The sequence below is a fragment of the Anabrus simplex genome, chromosome 2, assembly GCF_040414725.1.
Source record: "Anabrus simplex isolate iqAnaSimp1 chromosome 2, ASM4041472v1, whole genome shotgun sequence".
NCBI lineage: Eukaryota > Metazoa > Arthropoda > Insecta > Orthoptera > Tettigoniidae > Anabrus > Anabrus simplex.
The window spans coordinates 155,968,894-155,986,798 of record NC_090266.1 but is presented as its reverse complement, the minus strand read 5'-3'; the positions used below and the strand labels follow the sequence as shown (position 1 = coordinate 155,986,798).

Genomic DNA, 17,905 nt, shown 5'->3' with positions numbered 1-17,905 from the left:
ATATAGATATCACTGACTGGCCAGTACAGGGAAAGACGTGAGGTGGGGACGGGGTTGATGCACTACTTCATTTCAACATGGGAAACAGTGTCTGGCGTGCTGGCTTTTGGTCACAGGGGTCCCAGGTTTGATTCCCGTCAGGGTCTGGAATTTTAACCATAATTGGTTAATTTCTCTGGCATGGGGGATGGATGTATGTGTCGTCTCCATCATCATTTCATCCTCATCATGACACGCAGGTTGCCTATGGGTGTCAAATCAAAAGACCTGCATCTGGCGAGCCGAACTTGTCTTCGGACACTCCCGGCACTAAAAGCCATACGCCATTTCATTTATTTTTGTCGGAAACCGTAAGTTATTTTGACTGTTTTGCTCAGCACTAACCCATGCTCAATAATTTCCTGGAATGTATCGCATTCCGTACAAATGTCAACATCATCAGCTCCGTGCAAGTACTGTTATCACAACTTCCTGGTGACACGACTATGTGACCCTGGAGGGTGAGAGGGGAATCGCTCGCTCGGCCTTGGCCTTTCTTACTGACATCTATGCACCCGCGATGTAACTATCAGTCCAATTAGCTGTCAACAGCAACGAGACTAGTGGCGATATTTTGAAATCAAAAGTGGTTCTAGACCTGACTCTGGCCGCCTCTTAAAACAGTAAACATTAATTTTAAATATTACTTAGAACTTACCTGTGTCTGCCTACACATTATGCCCGGCTATCCAGATTGATATACGTAGTACTGTAGTACACTGATTTGTTAATTATTATTACTGTGCTTTATGATTACTTACAGAATAATTATACACAGTATATCATTTTGGCACACTCACAATGCTATATTATACTATTTCAGAACACTGGGTATACGCTTCTTAAACTTATTTTCATCACAAAACGTGATACAGTACTTCACAATACTAAGCTTTCTTCCACAGATCAAACAGAGAAACTTATTTCCTCTTCTTTCTAATCATGTCTTTCTGAACGCAGTCCTGACCTGAGTAAATTAGTTCAAGAAGATTGGGAAGAGTTAGATGTAATGGCAAATTGTTTTACGTCACAAAAACACTGTGGGACTTTTTGTGGGTTCAGATCTTGTTTTGATCTCCATCTTCTTGCTCATCTCCTTCTTCCATCACCTCTTCTTTCTCGGTCTTCCCCACTGCTGAAAGGCCTGTAGCTGGTTCGAAAAACTGGTGTGTCGTAAGTTGTTCATCATTTTGAATGAAGTTGTCTGGCTCACAGGGCTCTTTTCTTGCTTGACAGAAGTTGGACATTGCTGATGCATTTTCAAGCACTTCAGTCGTTCCACCATTCGTGTTATAACTCTCTCCAAACACGTGCGCCAGTTTGTCGAAACAATGACATTAATCATACCAGCACCAGAAATGCACAAACATTTTACGTAGGACTTCATCAGTTCCTAATATTTTCCACATTGTACAAGTAGATTTTAACGCTGTAAGCTTCGCCGGGATGGAGAAAATATTTCATAGTGGACAAGTTTCTGCTTTATTCAAGTTCCACTTTGAGCATGTTTTACTGTCTAATTACAGAAATAGGCCTACATTACACAGTACCAATAGCGCACAGAAATACCTTATTTTACAAATCGTAATCATGCGTAAATTCGTGTCCTTGTCCTGAGGTGCAACTCTTTTCAGGCACAGCCCTAGTGGAAACGAGCTGCATTTACTGTTTTTACCACATAATAGCCCTAATGGCAAACTTATATTTCACCAAGCTTGATAGCTGCAATCGCTTAAGTGCGGCCAGTGTCCAGTATTCGGGAGAAAATGGGTTCGAATCCCACTGTCGGCAGCCCTGAAGATGGTTTTCCGTGGTTTCCCGTTTTCACACCAGGCAAATGCTGGAGCTGTACCATAATTAAGGCCACGGCTGCTTCCTTCCCATTCCCAGCCCTTTCCTCTCCCACCATCGCCATAAGACCTATCTGTGTCAGTGCGATGTAAAGTAACTTCTAAAAAAACTTATATTTCTGGCAATATCAGGAATCAAACCGGAAACCCGAGGGCGGTGGCTGATAGCACTAATCATTACACTAAGAACATCATCAGATAATATCAAGTCAAAATCTGATGATGATCTTTTTAGAACGAAACATGTCAATCTTTGTTTAATAAAAAAACCAAACCCCATGGCACAACAGCCCTGAAGGGCCATGGCCTACCAAGGGACCGCTGCTTAGCCCGAAGGCCTGCAGATTATGAGGTGTCGTGTGGTCAGGACGACAAATCCTCTTGGCCGTTATTCTTGGCTTTCTAGACTGGGGCCACCATCTCACTGTCAGATAGGTTCTCAGTTCTAATCATGTAGGCTGACTGGACCTCAAACCAACTTTCAGATCAAGGTAAAACTCCCTGACCTGGCCGGGAATCGAACCCGGGGCCTCCAGGTAAGAGGCAGGCACGCTACCCCTACACCGCAAGGCCAGCTTTTCGTTTAGTAGTGTGTATTTTTATTCGTTTAAAAAAAATACTATTAGTTCTGGGCATTGACCTATAGAGACCTTTTGCCCCTACTTGCACCATGTGATATGAACCTGCATGTAATTGGAATGGAGGAAGTGTAGAGTGTTGAATGTGAGGAAAGGAACTTTAAGGAAGACACAAACACCCAGTCCACAGGCCAGGGATATTAATCATTTAAACTAAAAACCCTTGACCCAGCCATGAATCGAACCCGGGTTTGCCGGGTGACAGCGGGCGCATTGCCCCCTACACTGCGGGGCCGGACATTTTTATTCCTATTCAATGGTGTGTTTTTTTAGAAGTATGCTACGGTGTAATATTTATATTGAACTTCTGTGTTTGACAGACTGAAAAGCTTTTAAGTTACATTTAACTGAGTCGACACTGGAAGTATAGCATCCTACTTAACAAAACATTCACAGGGTTGATTAGTTCTGACTGAACTGCATGAATAACAACCTTTTTTGCTATTGGCTTTACGTTGCACCGACGCAGATGGGTCTTATGGCGACGATGGGACAGAAAAGGGCTAGGACTGGGAAGGAAGTGGCTGTGGCCTTAATTAAGGTACAGCCTGGTGTGAAAATGGGAAACCACAGAAAACCATCTTCAAGGCTGCCGGCTGTGGGGTTCGAACCCACTATCTCTCGAATCCTGGATACTGGCCACACTTAAGCGACTGCAGCTATCAAGCTCGGTAAAATAATAACTGAAGTATGCTTACATTTCACGGGAACAATTAATTGCCACCCTAGCAGCATTTACCTTCGCTAACATGATATCGTATTAGAAATAGGTCAAAACAGTTTTTGTCTGAAGACAGCATTGTTGAATGTGTACATGAACATTAATCTCATTATCACCACTGCTGATACACAAATCACTATGTTGCCTCTGTTGTGAAATGGTAGGGTAGCTAGTGAACCAATGTTTCTCTTATCACATTAGCAATTATTACTGTATTGTTATTTCCTGCAAACTTTTTTCTTGTAAATATCACCACTTTCTGCAAAGAGAATTAGGCTGAAAACTGTCATATAAAACCCTCTGAAGTTCCATTGTTATTATTTAGTCGACCATTGCACCTTGCAGCGAGACAACAGCAGATTGCGCGGCAACACACAATAACTTACAATGTTTGCCACGAGCAGTGTAGCGGTGCATTTCTCCCATTGACGCACAGAGCCTATAGAAGCCTGCGACCTATCAACACTACCAAGCACTATAAAAATTAACTTTTACAGCAGCCTGTGATATATCAATACTACCAAGCACTATAAAAATGAAATCTCATAGCAGCCTGTGATCTATCGCTCTGAACATTGCCCATTTTTCATGCTATTACCCCCTTATATTTACTCTTTGAATTTTTTCAAAAAGGTTTCTTAGCTAATACTTTTAACCTAAGAGAAATCTTTGTGCCAGATTTCACTAGCATCGATTTGGTGGTTCCTGTGATTTTCTGATGAGTGAGTTATATTTTGTATTTTTGTATAGATAGATAGATAGGTAGATAGATAGATAGATGGATAGATGTAAGCTTTGCCCAAATGAAATTGAGACTTCTGTTGGTTTTTGTAACGGTTTATTGTTTAAAATATATGAACATACAGGCAGTAAAAAGTGATGAATGTGTGACCTATCTGCCTAAATTTAGTTGCCTTGTTTGTTCAAGCAAGTGTCCCATTGGTTAACTTGATGACGGAGACCCTGACTGGTTGGTAGTGGAACCGGCATCTCGGACTCACCATTGCTTTCGAACTGGGCATCCCTAATTGTTTTTGCCTTTTCACTTTTCACCAAGCTGTCCACTGTATCTGACTTTCTTGTAACACATCTTTGCACATCTGTGATGGAATTTCCAGCACTGTACAGTGTGATATATAGTGTGAATCACCTCAAACTTGTACCCCAAATATTTCTGAAATGGAAGGTGCTATTGATGTGCTCTTTTCACATAAATGAAGTGTAACCGAGGGCTCATAATTGTAGCCCAGACACAGATTTTAATAATAATTAGAATATTTATTTATTTTAGGCTGGCCCCACGGTCTAGGGGTAGCATGCCTGCCTTTTACCGGGTGGCCCCGGGTTTGATTCCTATCCAAGTCAGGGATTTGTACCTGGATCTGAGGGCTGGTTAAAGGTGCACTCAGCCTACCTGATTACAATTGAGAGCTATCTGATGGTGAGATAGCAACCCCAGTCTAGGGATCCAAGAATAAAGGCTGAGAAAATTTCTTGTGCTGACCACATGATACGTTGTAATCTGCAGGCCTTTGGGCTGATCAGCAGTCACTCAGGAGACCTTGGCCCCTCTTTTTCAGGATTTTAGTACGAGTAGTTTATGAGCTACAGTAGTTTGAAAACGGTAAATACTGGCATTTGGATACAACTTTTTCTAACCCTCACCAGCGCAGGAACTGCTGTTTAATGTTCATCTGTCATTAGGGATGTAAGTACGTTCTTGGCGACTGGTACCATCTGATGTGACATAATTAGTTCCTAGTACCAACTTCACTTAGTTCCTAGTACCAACTTTGGTCGGGCTGTTTAATTTATTCATGGTTAGTTGCTACGGTCATAAATCTATGGTAATCAACAAGGTATTGTTAAACATGAATGTTGTTCCGTACGGAGATTGCTATGTCAGAAGTACTGATTTTTGAGGGAACAAATTATTCTTCAGATGCTCTCTAATAAGGTATGCTAAATTTTGATATAAATCTTCCTTCCTTCCTTCCTTCCTTCCCTCCTTCTATGTACGTTAAACTTTGTTTATATGTGTGTGTGAAATAATTTTTCAGCGTTCGTCTGCCCAGGACCATTAGTGTTACTTTTCAGAGGCCCGGCTAGTCAGAAAATTAGTGTTACTTTTCAGAGGCCTGGCTAGTCAGAAAATCATTTGACTGGATATGTTAGGTCCGGCTAATGACAAAACCATTGGTCTGGATATGTTAGGTCCGGCTAGTGACAAAACCGTTGGTCTGGATAGGTTAGGTCCGGCTAGTGACAAAATCATTGGTCTGGATTTGTTAGGTCCGGCTAGTGACAAAACCATTGGTCTGTGATCAAGCAAAGTGGCTTTAGGCCTCTCTATCTTATTCATAAACATGTTGTTATTTGCCTTTGGTATTCATATTTAATCATGGCTGGCAGTGGCATGAATAGACTCTGCCATTTGCTGAAGTTTGCCCTATGAAACATCACTCACGGGCCACCAAGGTACAGGTCCCTTTTGTTCAGTTCAACGATTTTGAAACAGTTGGTGAAGACAAGCTGTAGTACGTCGTGCACTATGTGCTGGACTGCCATCATGCTGATTTCACATGTTCCTCCTAGTCTGCAGTGGAACGTCTTTTAACACTAACGTCTGTGGGAGTTGGTCTGTTTCCTAACAGATACTTTTGAGGTATTTTTGAGAATCTAGTGTTCCTGCTATGAAAAAAAAAAGTGCCTGTGAGCTGGTGGTTCACTATTCCACAGCACACATTTAAAAACCATGGGCTCTTGCATTCCACGTAATGAAGCCATTGGGATTGTTTTTGAACCAATAGTTCATGTTTCAGAGATTTGCTTGGGCATGATTTGTAAATGTTGCTTCATCACTAAACAAAATACATGACAAATCTGGTGTATCTTGTCTTAATGCCCATGTACAAAGGTTAACGCGATTCTCAAAACCGTTTCCATGCAACTCTTGATGGAGAGAGACATGATACGGGTGGAACTTATGATAGTGGAGAACGCGTAGTACACTTGCCTGACTCATGCCAATGCCTCATGTGATTGCACAGGAACTAATGTGCGGATCTACAGCAACAGCAGCTAGAACACCAATTTCACCGTCTTCTCCAGTCACTCGTTTGTTTGGTATATTTCCTGGGTGCAACACTTCCAGTTTCACGTAATTGGTTGAAGAGATGTTCACAAATAATAATTGTTGAGCTGGGTGTTGTCTATTGGGATATCATTCCCATAATTGTTGAGCTGGGTGTTGTCTGTTGGGATATCATTCCCCGTATAGAGCACGAAAACGAACACAATTCTTCCTATATTATCCATACACCATGAACATGTCTGCTTTTTCTGCATTGGTAAATACCATCTTCCACCACGTTCTACTTGTTGAACTATTACAATGTAACTGACAAGGAAGTCGCAGAGCAGTCAGTGTGCTGTAAAGGAAACAAACATAAGAACATCATAGCCTCGTAACTAAGCAGTTGATGCAGCAGACAACAGTCCGTATTTACAATTTTCAAACTGCAATAGCTCATAATGATATTCTGATTTACTTTAGTTTTATTTTGTTGATGTTAGTTGGCATTGTTCGATTTGAAAAATAGAACTTTCTGAAATAATACCCATTCTAATAATTATTAAGCCAACGACCATACCATTTTGAATACACCGGTTCTCATATGATCACCGCAGTTAATGATTATTCAATTCTCTGCATGGGCTTGTACTTACTGATGATACCAGATTTATTCCTGACATACATAGCCATTCACCGACACATGCGCAGTGTTGTGTTTCTTTGAATAATGAAGCTTCTTCTAAAGTCTTAGTTGTATTTGGGCAACCCTAATAGATGGATGGATGGATGGACGGACGGACGGACGGACGGACGGACGGACGGACGGACGGACGTTACCAAGCACATATAATTCATAGAGCAACTCAGCTTGTGTAGTATCTTTCAAATTTGAGTTACAGTATACTACACAGCCAGCATATTAAATATGCTAGCCTCAACTGTTCAAGATTCCTTTAGCCCTTTGGTTTATTTTTATTCAAGAATCTCTGTGAATTCAGTTAATTTTGTCATTCTGGAAACTCTTGTTTTATATTGTAAAAACAGTGTGTTTACTGTAAGTAATTAAATTCTTCCATCTAGATTTGAAGATGAATTTAAATGTTGATGTGGCTTGCAGGTAGAGTCATTATTTCGACACTACCAACAGCGTAGAAACTCACGAGTAAGTGGAATGCCCGAAGAAATCCACAAGGACTCTTCACTGACGCCATCAAATGTTGATTCAAGTCCATCACCTCTTACTGAAGGTTCTAGTCGATCTGTGGTTGATTCTGCATCAGATAACAAGTAAGTCTGTCTGTTTACAGATACATTTCTAGTTATATTTCTACCCTCTTGTGGTAGAACATGAATGGCTGAATTGATCAAGAACTTTCCCTGAAAGCCTAAAATTATTTGCTCAGTCTAGGCTTAGACTGGTGTTATTTTAGGGTATGTAATTGCATTAGCTCTATATTGATTCATTTATGTTCACACAATAGCCCCAATGTCCCTGACAACTAGAAGCAGTTTCTAGAATTTTAAATACCCTTACTTGTTATAATGATGCCAGTGCTGTTTTCTGAGTGATTGAGTCTACAAGTTATCGAGTTTAATCCTGGAGTTTTGAAAATGAGGTAGATCTATAGCTTACCATGTAATTCATGTTGGTATGCTAAAGAACTGTTATACATTACATGTCCACTCTTCAAGATTTCAATCTAATTACATGATTTTCTTTATTTCAATGTTAGAAGAGTTGACTATAGTATGTACTGTGGTGACGTGATGCACAGGAGAGAATGGAACATTGAAAATGACCTACAATTTTCCCAAGATGTCTTAAATCAAGAGAGTTGCAACCATCAGCCAATGCTGTATAATACATTTTCTCTGTATGCTGTGACTTTGATGAACATTTAGGCATCCATGATCTAAGAGGAAAGAACATAAGTAGATGTCTCTTGGGGGGTGCTTATGCATATATTCACCTTTTCCATCACCAGAGGATGAAAAATATAATTTTTTGAGCCTCTTTATATTGATGTTGTTTAATGAGGACAGATTACATGTGTTCACTCTAGTGAGGTATTTTATTGTACACTTTAAAAATTGAGAACACACACTTTAACAGGTTAGAAAATAGGTCAGTTTATTGAGTTAAATATTTTATTCCAGAGCTCTTCCTGTGTAGTGTAGGCAAAATAAGATTGGAGACAGAAATAATTATTAGAAAGTTGATTTCTTCTGAAATATGTTCTGTCCCCCCCTGTACTTCCCCAGTATTGCATATTACTTCTATATCTAACACACCAGGATTTGTTCATCCAATAATTGCCCCTACTATACTGAACATATCATTGTCATTGGGGCACATGGTGACAGAGTAGCTTACTCCAATAAAGTCCTTAACCCATTTGCCTCAGGTGACAGATGGCCTGTTGCATCCTTGATTGCCTTCAACTCAGATAGCGGGTCTCGCTCACCAAGTACAGGCTGTTACATGTCTGTTTGTAGTTTGGCTACACCTGCAAGTACTTCCAGTATGTTTAAGTTTTTATGAATAGCTAAGGAATGTAGCTGTCCTACCCTCATGTTTAATATTTATTTTATTTATAACCTAAAACCTTTTTTATTTAAATCTAAGAATTTCATTTTTGTCCGTATTGAACTGAGAATGGAAGATAGGAAACTTAAAAGGGCCAACCTTAAAACCTGTTTTCCAGTCAGTGACCGGGTCAGGGATGGAATGAATGAAGCTCCCATCTAGCGGCGAGGATAGGAATTGTGCCGGCTGCTGAAGCCTGTCGCACTCCTCTGGGGCAATGATTAATGACTGAGAGATGAAATGAAATGATAGTGGAGATTGTTGCTGGAATGAAAGATGACAGGCAAAACGGAGTACCCGGAGAAAAACCTGTCCTGCCTCCGCTTTGTCCAGCACAAATCTCACATGGAGTGATCGGGATTTGAACCACGGAACCCAGCGGTGGGAGACCGACCCCCTGCCACGTGAGCCACGGAGGCTCATGTTTATTATTGCCCTTGTCTATATATTTTGCTTACTTTAAGTCTTAGAATTAACAACAATATTCCCTTAGTTTTTCTCACTATGGCTTGGGGCTGATCATTAGTCCTTGCCAATACTTGGTTCAAACACCACAAACGACGGCTGTATATGTGGACGAGACCTGGAGAGACTGGAAGGTATCAAATAGACTTCATTATGATTAGGCAGAGATTCAGAAACCAGGTGTTGCATTGCAAAACTTTCTCAGGAGCAGACGTCGACTCTGGCCACAATTTGTTGGTCATGAAATGCCATCTGAAGTTGAAGAAATTGAAGAAAGGAAAGAATGCAAAGAGATGGGATCTAGACAAGCTGAAAGAAAAGAGTGTGAGGGATTGTTTCAAGGAACATGTTGCACAAGGACTAAATGAAAAGGCTGAAGGAAACACTATAGAGGAAGAGTGGAGAGTCATGAAAAATGAAGTCAGTAGGGCTGCTGAAGAAATGTTAGGATGGAAGAAAAGATCAACTAAGAATCAGTGGATAACTCAGGAGATACTAGACCTGATTGATGAACGACAAAAATACAAGAATGCTAGAAATGAATGAAGAGGGCAGAAAATAATACAGGCGATTAAAGAATGAAGTGGATAGAAAGTGCAAGGTAGCTAAGGAAGAATGGCTGAAGGAGAAGTGCAAGGATGTCGAAGGCTGTATGGCCCTGGGAAAGGTAGATGCTGCATACAGGAAAATCAAGGAAACCTTTGGAGAAAGGAAATCTAGGTGTATGAATATTAAGAGCTCAGATGGAAAGCCACTTCTAGGGAAAGAAGACAAAGCAGAAATATGGCAGGAGCATATCCAACAGGTGTATCAAGGTAAAGATGTAGATAATTTGGTTCTGGAACATGAAGAGGCTGTTGATGCTGATGAAATGGGAGACCCAATTTTGAGGTCAGAGTTTGACAGAGCTGTGAGTGACCTAAATAGGAACAAGGCACCTGGAATTGATGACATTCCCTCTGAATTACTGACTGCCTTCAGAGAAAGCAGCATGGCAAGGTTATTTCATTTAGTGTGCAAGATGTATGAGACAGGAGAAGTCCCATCCGATTTTCGGCAGAATGTTATTATACCTATTCCCAAGAAAGCCGGTGCTGACAGGTGTGAAAACTACCGCACCATTAGTTTCGTATCTCATGCCTGCAAAATGTTAACATGTATTATTTACAGAAGAATGGAAAAACAAGTTGAAGCTGAGTTGGGAGAAGATCAATTTGGCTTCAGAAGAAATGTAGGAACACGTGAAGCAATCCTGACTTTATGTCTGATCTTAGAGGATCGAATCAAGAAGGACAAGCCCACATACATGGCATTCGTAGATCTAGAAAAGGCATTCAATAATGTTGTTTGGACCAAGCTATTTATGATTCTGAAGTTGATAGGGATCAGATACCGAGAACGAAGAATTATCTACAATCTGTATAAAAATCAGTCTGCAGTGATAAGAATTGAGGGCTTTGAAAAAGAAGCAGCAATCCAGAAAGGAGTGAGGCAAGGCTGCAGTTGTCCCCCTGTCCTTTTCAGTGTTTACATAGAACAGGCAGTAAAGGAAATCAAAGAGAAATTTGGAAAGGGAATCACAGTCCAGGGAGAGGAAATCAAAACCTTGAGATTTGCCGATGATATTGTTATTTTATCTGAGACTGCAGAAGATCTCGAGAAGTTGCTGAATGGCATGGATGAAGTCTTGGGTAAGGAGTACAAGATGAAAATAAAGAAGTCCAAAACAAAAGTAATGGAGTGCAGTCGAACGAAGGCAGGTGATGTAGGAAATATTAGATTAGGAAATGAAGTCTTAAAGGAAGTAGATGAATATTGTTACTTGGGTAGTAAAATAGCTAACGATGGCAGAAGTAAGGGGACATAAAATGCAGACTAGCACAAGCAAGGAAGAGCTTTCTTAAGAAAAGAAATTTGCTCACTTCAAACATTGATATCGGAATTAGAAAGATATTTTTGAAGACTTTTGTGTGGAGCATGGCATTGTATGGAAGTGAAACGTGGACGATAACTAGCTCAGAAAGAAAGAGAATAGAAGCTTTTGAAATGTGGTGTTACAGAAGAATGCTGAAGGTGAGATGGATAGATCAAATCACGAATGAAGAGATACTGAATCGAATTGGTGAGAGGAGATCGATTTGGCTAAATTTTACGAGAAGAAAAGATAGAATGATAGGACACATCTTAAGACACCCAGGACTTGTTCAGTTGGTTTTTGAAGTAAGTGTAGGTGGTAAGAACGGTAGGGGTAGACCAAGGTATGAATATGACTAGCAGATTAGAGCAGATGTAGGATGCAATTGTTACGTAGAAATGAAAAGGTTAACGCAGGATAGGTTGGCATGGAGAGCTGCATCAAACCAGTCTATGGATTGATGACTCAAACAACAACAATGGCTTAGGGTTGTGTATATCACTACATTGAGAGTTTGCTTGAAAGTGCTCCAGATAGTGGATCGGAAGTAAGTAAAAGTGATAATGAAGAGAATGCATGTGATAATAATTTAAGTAAGTTTGGTAAGCTTGTTGTTCAAAAGTGGTAGTGAGATTACGTATGGTTGATTTAGCATAGGCACAACACAAATATGTGAGAAAGGTTGAAGGTAACTGGACGTGAATGGCCGGGGAAAGCAGTTCAGTATTGGTCATTCATTCATTCATTCATTCATTCATTCATTCATTCATTCATTCATTCATTCATTCATTCATTCACCAGAAACTGTGAAGTGTCTGAAATACTTCTTAAAAAGTGTGAGAACAGAGCTTTCATTATGTTTAGATTGTGTGGAGCCCCTGTCTTTTTAGTTGTAGTGCACAAAAAAAAATTATTATTGTGAGAAACAGTTGTCCAACCTCGGTATAAAATAATGGATAATGTTCAGTGGTTTCACACTAATGAAGATGAGATAAAGGCTTCTTTAGCTGTCTGCATTCTAGTGTCACTGGTTCAAAAGTCCAGTATTCAATTGTACTAAAAAATAAATGCCTCTCTTCATATCCCAGAGTGTATTGAAGTTCATTAATAGATTTATTAAACACAATGTGTACAGACTGATTGGGAAAAAAATTAAATAAAAATGTTTAACTGTTATTGCCAGTTATCGTATTTAGCATAATGGGAGATTGGCGGGGTTCTTGGTGTGCACTCGAACAGGTGGTATAATGAGCAGTATAGTCCAGAGATTTCACAGATGCATTCACTGGGCACTTGATGATAGCCTTTCCTATTACAAATGCAATAGTAAAAACCATGTATTGCTCCTTGCGTGTAGAGGTGTCTCAACTTATAGTTGGCTGTTTTCCATTCCTCATTGATCATGGCTGGGGTACGGAAAAACTCTGGATCTATTTCTGCTGTTTTCTGTCGTTGCTCTTCTAGGATCTATTTACTGGCTGGGGTAGGCAACAGGTTGTGAGTTGTCATATGTTGATTATCATATAAAATCGTTCTTAAGTGTTTTTACCGGAGAGTACAATTTCTCTGCATTTTAAATTAAAATCAGCATGTACTGTATGATGATCTGTGATAGGTTTTAATTTGATGTGCACTGTAGTGCAGTGCAGGGCTTTAAATTCATGAGTCAGGATATTTAAATCTTTTTTCTGAGTAAACTTGTTTGTCTTTCAAATATGAGGCAAATGGATTTATGTGTCTAACTGAGGTTTAATGTGTTTGCTGTCACTTTTTTCTCTTATTTAAATTCTCTGGCCAAAAGTTCCCTATGTAAACTATAACAGTATATGTACAAAATAAGATCCAGAAGTTCGTGGACTTGACATATTGTTCTGTACCACCACCACCATCATCATCATCATCATCATCATCATCTGCACTCTTCTTTATTGAATTGATCCAACTTGTTCTGGTCCTCCGTCTCGCTCTCTTTCTCTCGAACTTCATCTCCATCATCTGCAATGCTGTTTCTACACCCCTTCAGATGTTTTTACATATTTGGAAAGGGGTAATATGTTGCAGGAGGCTAAATCAAAAGAAAAGGTGGGATGTTGAAGAACAAAAGTGTCGTATTTGACGAGAAACTCGCAAGACCATTAGGAACCATTGTGCAGGCACTTTGACATTGGGAAGGTACCGTTCTCCACTTTGCCATTTATCAGACCATGTATGATGGCAGACTCCCACAAGCAATGTAAAATATCCTTGTGTACTGTTTTGCTCTCAGGAATGAATTCCTGTAAGAGCCACTCTTGGGAGTCAGTTGCTGAGGATGGCTATGCAGGAAGTGGTTGAAAGCACTCTACCCGGGGTAGTTCATTTACCATTATAAGACAGCAGTGAAGTTAGTTTAATTCTGTAATAAACATTGAAAAGTTTGTTTGAAGTAACATTGACAAGAATTTGGTAAAAAGCATAGTCAAAAAAAGTTTGAGAAGTTTTGAAAATACAGTCGAAATTGGTTATAACGACTCCGAAGGGACTGCCAGTCAACAGTCGTTATAGCCGATAGTCGCACAAACCATTTTTATTTCTTGTTCCTAAAAATGTAATATCAATAAGTTGTAGGCTGCACAATTACATGGTTAATTAACATAAAATTAAAACTATAAAAACGTAATGGAAATAAGTACTATGCTTGACAGTACAGTATTTGTGGAGTGGGATTGAGAGGAATTTCATTGGCTTTCACTTGAAGATCAGGTCCATTGATCAGCACATTATTTGTTCTTTGCTGCTTAAATGATCTAAGTAAAGATTCTTCTCTATCTTTGTACTCAGATGATCTGACCTGCTTTATTTTCTAGAATTATTAGAAAAGAGACTGTATTTTCTCTCTGTCCTTCCAAATTGTAGAAATCATTCAGTGTGTTACACCAGATTCCTTTGCGATGTTGACGTTTGTTTCCCCATTTTCCAATCGCCAAATTATTTGTGACTTTTCCCCAATATTAAACACCTTCCTTTTCTTTTGCAGCATCTTCATAGCGATGCTTGCCTTGGCTATTTAACAGATAGACTTATTTGAAGTCTACAATAATACTGTAAGTGTTATATTGTTGTCAGCAATCCCCAGATATGTACTGGTATTTTTAAAAAAATCATTGGACGTTATAACCGATACATTTATCCAAAAATGTGCTAAACATGCGTCGTTTTATACGATATGTTGTAATAAGCGATGTTGTACTAAGCAACTTTTTAAACTACAGTGTTTATGTAGAATTCAGACAGGACTATTAGATTTTGCTATTATATCCAATACGTTGTTTAAAGCGATGTCGCAATAAACGGTTTTAACTGCATGTGAACATTATTCCTTATGACAGAATAACGTATTATTAATATCTAATTATACTTTGGAGGTCAGTTTTTCTGTATACACTCTATGCCAATTTCTGTATGTTCCTCACTCTATTTTCAGAATTAAAGAATTCTTGTTGTATTAGCAATTTAGTGGCAGCATATGCAAAATTAGAAGTGTGGAAGAAATTTTGAATCCCCATAGTAAAGGGTAATATTATGTTAAGAATGTTTATAAATGTCTCATTTTGATATAATTTATTTATGTATTACACAGAAATGCAGAGGAAGAAGAAGTATGTCCAATTTGTCTTCTGGAGATGGTGGATGGAGAAAGCTTAGTGGTGTGCACATCAGGATGCCGTAATAAACTGCATCTTCACTGCATGGCAATTTGTAAGTTAGATCATTCTGCCTCATTGAGAGTTGTATTATTTAAGCATACTGAAATGTAATATTAAACAAAATACTACTTGGCCTGCCCAATTTTGTGTCCACAACGAGATTACATGACTGTAGGTGTTAGACATCCTGTAATCATCATGAACAGGGGGATTCAGATTTCTACAGAGTGGCTTGCCTAAGTTTTTCACCTCATATATCTTCGGACTGTGTAGTTGTAAATAGCAGTAGTTGGTTTTCGTGTAGAGAATAACCACAAAGGGCATGTATATAATCTATATATATAAAGTAACTTGTCCTGACTGACTGACTGACTGACTGATTCATCATCGCCGAGCCAAAACTACTGGACATAAAAGAATGAAATTTTGAGGATATATTCATATTAAGATGTAGGTGCTCGCTAAGAGAGGATTTTTGGATATTCCGTCGCTAAGGGGGTGAAAAGGGGGTGTGAAATTTTAAAATGAGTGTATCTATATCTCAAAACTTTAAAAATTTACAGATGTGAAAATTGGTATTTAAAATCTTCTTTAAAAATAAGGAAACCCGTATTTTTTATTTTCAGAAAATCCCAATAGGTTGGGTGAAAGAGGGTGAAAAAGGGGTTGAATGCCTTTTAATCAGGATACCGGTACTTATATCTCAGAAACCGCAGACATTACAGACCTGAAAATTGGAACTTTTGTTCGTTTTTAAAAATAAAGAAGCACGTATTTTTTTTTTTGAAAATCCAATTAATGGGAGGGTGAAAAGGGGGGTGAATTTTTGAAATGAGTGCATCTATATCTCAAAAGTTTTAAAGTTTACAGATGTAAACATTGGTATTTAGAATCTTCATTAAAAATAAAGAAGCACGTATTTCTTTGTTTTCGGAAAATCCCAATAGGAGGGGTGAAAAGAGGTGAAAAAGTGGTTGAATGCCTTTAAAGAGAATACTTATATCTCAGGAACTGAAGATATTACAGATCTGAAAATTGGTGTTTGGGATCTCCTTTAAAAATAAAGAAACACGTATTTTTTGTTTTTGGAAAATACAATTCATGGTGGGGCTGAAATGGGGGTGAAATTTTAAAATGAGTGTATCTATATCTCAAAACATTTAAAGCTTATAGATGTAAAAATTGGTATTTAGAATCTCCTTTAATAATAGAGAAAAATATTTTTTTTTGTTTTCGGAAAATCCCAATAGGAAGGGTGGAAAAGGGTGAAAAACGGGTTGAATGCCTTTAATGTAGCTACTTATATTTCAAAACCTGAAGATACTACAGACCTGAAAACTGGTGTTTGGGATCTCCTTTAAAAATAAAGAAACACATATTTTTTGGTTTCGGAAAATCCAATTAATAGGGGGGGGGGGGTGAAAAGGGGGCGAATTTTTCAAATGAGTGTATATACTTACCTGGCGTAGGGGTTACTGTGATCAACAAGGCGGTTCCCCCAGGGTGAGGCCCTTGCATTGCACTTCGCTTGGGTTGACCCCTGCGAATACCCGAAATGTGGGTATCTCGGGCGCGTAATTTTTGGTGTAAGTTTATAGATGTAAAAATTGGTATTTAGAATCTCCTTTAAAAATAAAGAAACATGTATTTTTTTGTTCTCGGAAAATCCCAATAAGAAGGGTGGAAAAGGGTGAAAAAAGGTTGAATGCCTTTAATGAGGCTACTTATATTTCAGAACCTGGAGATATTACAGACCTGAAAATTGGTATTTGGGATCTACTTTAAAACTAAAGAAGCAGGTATTTTTTCGTTTTTGGAAAATCCAAATAATGGGGGGGGGGGTGAAAAGGGGGGTGAATTTTTAAAATAAGTGTGTCTACATCTTAAAACTTTAAAAGTTTACAGATGTAAAAATTCGTATTTAGAATCTCCCTTTAAAATGAAGGAAAACGTATTTTTTTGTTTTCTGTAAATCCCAATAGGAGGGGTTTAAAATGGTGAATAATTGGTTGAATGCCTTTAATGAGGATACATATATCTCAGAAACTGAAGATATTACAGAACTGAAAATTTGTATATGGGATCTCCTTTGAAAATAAAGAAACACGTATTTTTTTGGAAATTCCAATTAATGGCGGTTAAACAGGAGTGACATATTGGGGTGAATTTTTTGAAAGACTATATCTACAGAACATCTGAGAAACGTAAAATGTTGCAGACGTAAAAAGTGTGTATTTGGAATCTCCTCTAAATGTAAAGAAACATAGGTGATTTGTTTTTGGAAACTCCACTTAAGGGGAACTAAAAGTGGTGAAATTTTAAAATGAGAATTTCTACAGTAGGCATATATCTCATAAAAGTTAACATGTTACAGAAGTGAAAAATTGCATTTTTTTATCGTATTAAAAACAAAGAAACGTGTATTTTTAGTTGTCGGAAATACCACTTGGGTGGAGGGGGTGTAAAATTGACTGAAGATAGTGTTGATTTCTTTCAATTAGGCTACTGACATCTCAGAAATGAAGATGTTACAGACGTGAAATTTGATATTTGGAATCTGCTTTAAAAAGTGAAGAAACGCGTATTCTCGGAAAATCCAATGAGGGGGGGGGGGGGGTGAAAATATTGAAAAAATTAATTGACTTAATTGTATGAGAATACTTACATCTAATAAAAACTATATTTGTTACAGGCGTGAAAATTGGTATTTGGATCTCCTTTAAAATCAAAGTCAAACGCGTTTTGGGGGGGAATAATCTTGGGGGGCGGGAGTGAAAAGGAGTTGAATTCCTTTCACGAGGACACATAAATCAAAAACTGAAGAGGTTAGAGTCGTGATAATTGGTATTTAGAAGATCCTTTACTATTAAAGAAACGAGTTTGTTGCAGGAAAATTCACTTGGGGGGGGGGGGGGGGGGAGTGTGAAA

General features: G+C 38.6%; 1 protein-coding gene and 1 non-coding gene across 2 annotated transcripts in view; both read left to right on the top strand.

Annotated features, from left to right (window-relative positions):
* The window catches only part of LOC136863948 (mitogen-activated protein kinase kinase kinase 1), a 545,708-nt gene that overhangs the window by 457,425 nt on the left and 70,378 nt on the right, over positions 1-17,905 (top strand). Inside the window, exons 7-8 of the mRNA XM_067140398.2 lie at positions 7,442-7,611; positions 14,911-15,029. Coding sequence (XP_066996499.2) covers positions 7,442-7,611; positions 14,911-15,029 — 289 coding nt within the window. The remainder of the gene's footprint in view (positions 1-7,441; positions 7,612-14,910; positions 15,030-17,905) is intronic.
* On the top strand, positions 16,430-16,590 carry LOC137498663 (U1 spliceosomal RNA). Its single transcript, XR_011017898.1, has one exon. It is a non-coding gene; the product is annotated as a U1 spliceosomal RNA (small nuclear RNA).